Source organism: Galeopterus variegatus, unplaced genomic scaffold, assembly GCF_000696425.1.
Source record: "Galeopterus variegatus unplaced genomic scaffold, G_variegatus-3.0.2 Scaffold1448, whole genome shotgun sequence".
Lineage (NCBI taxonomy): Eukaryota > Metazoa > Chordata > Mammalia > Dermoptera > Cynocephalidae > Galeopterus > Galeopterus variegatus.
The window spans coordinates 26,318-28,128 of record NW_007727559.1 but is presented as its reverse complement, the minus strand read 5'-3'; the positions used below and the strand labels follow the sequence as shown (position 1 = coordinate 28,128).

The following is a 1,811-nucleotide window of genomic DNA, read 5'->3' as shown; positions in this document are numbered from 1 at the left end:
CAAAGAAATTTGTTTGCAAATAAATGAGTTAAAAGCAAAAGAGACTTAACTAATTCTACTACTAATAAAATGGCAATACTTTTACTATTTGAACTATTACCTTAAAGCAATCAAACAGATCATCAAGTTGTTCAGGAGAAAAATCCCAAGCCAACTTTGCCAGTAGATCATGTACATTCTTCACAATGGCTTCATGTTTCCCTGCCTATTGAAAAAATAAAAATTGTATAAACAAAAGTAATAAAAAAATCATATCACAGTTAAATCTAAATAACACTTAGAAACTAAGTAGTTCTGCCATGTCAACTTCCATAACTTAATAAACATTCCTACCTTATTCGTCTGAAGTGTTAACTTTCCTAATATTTTAAATGCCAGTTAAAACTTGGCAACTCAGTTTTTTGGTATATATGATTAATGAACTCTGGGAATTCATATAAAAGTTACAGAATATTAACCAATAATTAGGAGAAAATAATGCAAAGTAGTGAATTGTTTAAAAAGGGAAAACAAGTATTCAATGAAGAAAAGACTATTTTATTGGTTTATCTTAAAAAAGCAAGCTTTGAAATCTACTAATTAATAATACTCCCCAAGTGATCTAGTAGAAACTTGCCATTAAGATAATTAAAGAAATTATGAATTAATATTTCTGAAACTAAGATTACTTATTTATACAAAAAATTACCAATTCCTCTAATAATCATAGGTTTTTACAAATAATACAGCAATGGAACTCTTGCAACATTTGTTTCTTCATACATTTCATTGAAAAAAACCTACAAATACAGATTCTTTACATTCCTTCAATAATCATTCCTAATTATTCTACTATATTTTATTTAAAACCCATGAACTGCCAGTCTTTAGCATATACAAACATGAAAATTTTTTTTATTTTAAAAATATTCTTGGCAGGATTTCTGTAGATACACAGCAAGTGCATTACTAAAAGTCAAGCAATAAAAACACACGTCATTACATAAAGACTACCACAAGTTCTTTAATTTTTAGTATCTTTCTTATAAAAAAGAAAATCGCTATCACCTTGAATTCCTTACCTGTGCTGCCCAGATATTATCAAGGTCTTGTAACGTAAGAGCTTTTCCTTTAATCACAAAACGAAGAATTTTCTCTAGCTTTTCCACATACTGTGGTTGATGAAGACTATCTCTCAAGACTATGGATAAGATATTGTTTTGCTGTATCCATTCCTAGATATAACACACATATTTGTTTCAATGCAGAAACTAAACAGAAGCTCAGATATCTAAACAACATAAATGGGAATTCAAAAGCCCAAATTATATATGACCACAAATTATAAGACCCTAACCAATATAATTTAGTGTTATTTTAATACAAAATTATTAAACACCACAATAAATAATTTAATATTGCATACACAATGCTCTGATAGTGCTAAATAACCCACTAATACAATAAACTTACTATTGTAATTTAATTCCACCTACATGGAAATATTTCCATACATATACTACATCAGTATACTTCCTAAACTATCTATTGAGAAGAATCAGTTTTATATTTGCAAAATGTCTTAAACAAAAATATCACAGGAATGTTACATTTCTTCAAAATTCCCTAAATATTCTCACTTTCTATATCTGTTGAGAACTGGTAAAAACAACAAGGACTAGTAAACATAATTTTGTGTCTGACACTCCACAAAGCATTTCACAAATTATATACATTAAATCTGACCCTCAACCCTGAGTCAGAGCCTGGGTCTAATTAGGTTAGATACTAATTTCTCAATACCTCCCAGATGTCCTTGGCTCAGTTTTTAT

General features: G+C 28.7%; 1 protein-coding gene across 1 annotated transcript in view; it reads right to left on the bottom strand.

Annotated features, from left to right (window-relative positions):
* Positions 1–1,811, bottom strand: part of LOC103593949 (probable ubiquitin carboxyl-terminal hydrolase FAF-X) — a gene marked incomplete at its 5' end in the record, with an annotated part of 125,525 nt that overhangs the window by 107,538 nt on the left and 16,176 nt on the right. The window contains 2 exon segments of the mRNA XM_008577090.1: positions 101–205; positions 1,062–1,214. Of these exon segments, the coding sequence (XP_008575312.1) occupies positions 101–205; positions 1,062–1,214 (258 nt within the window).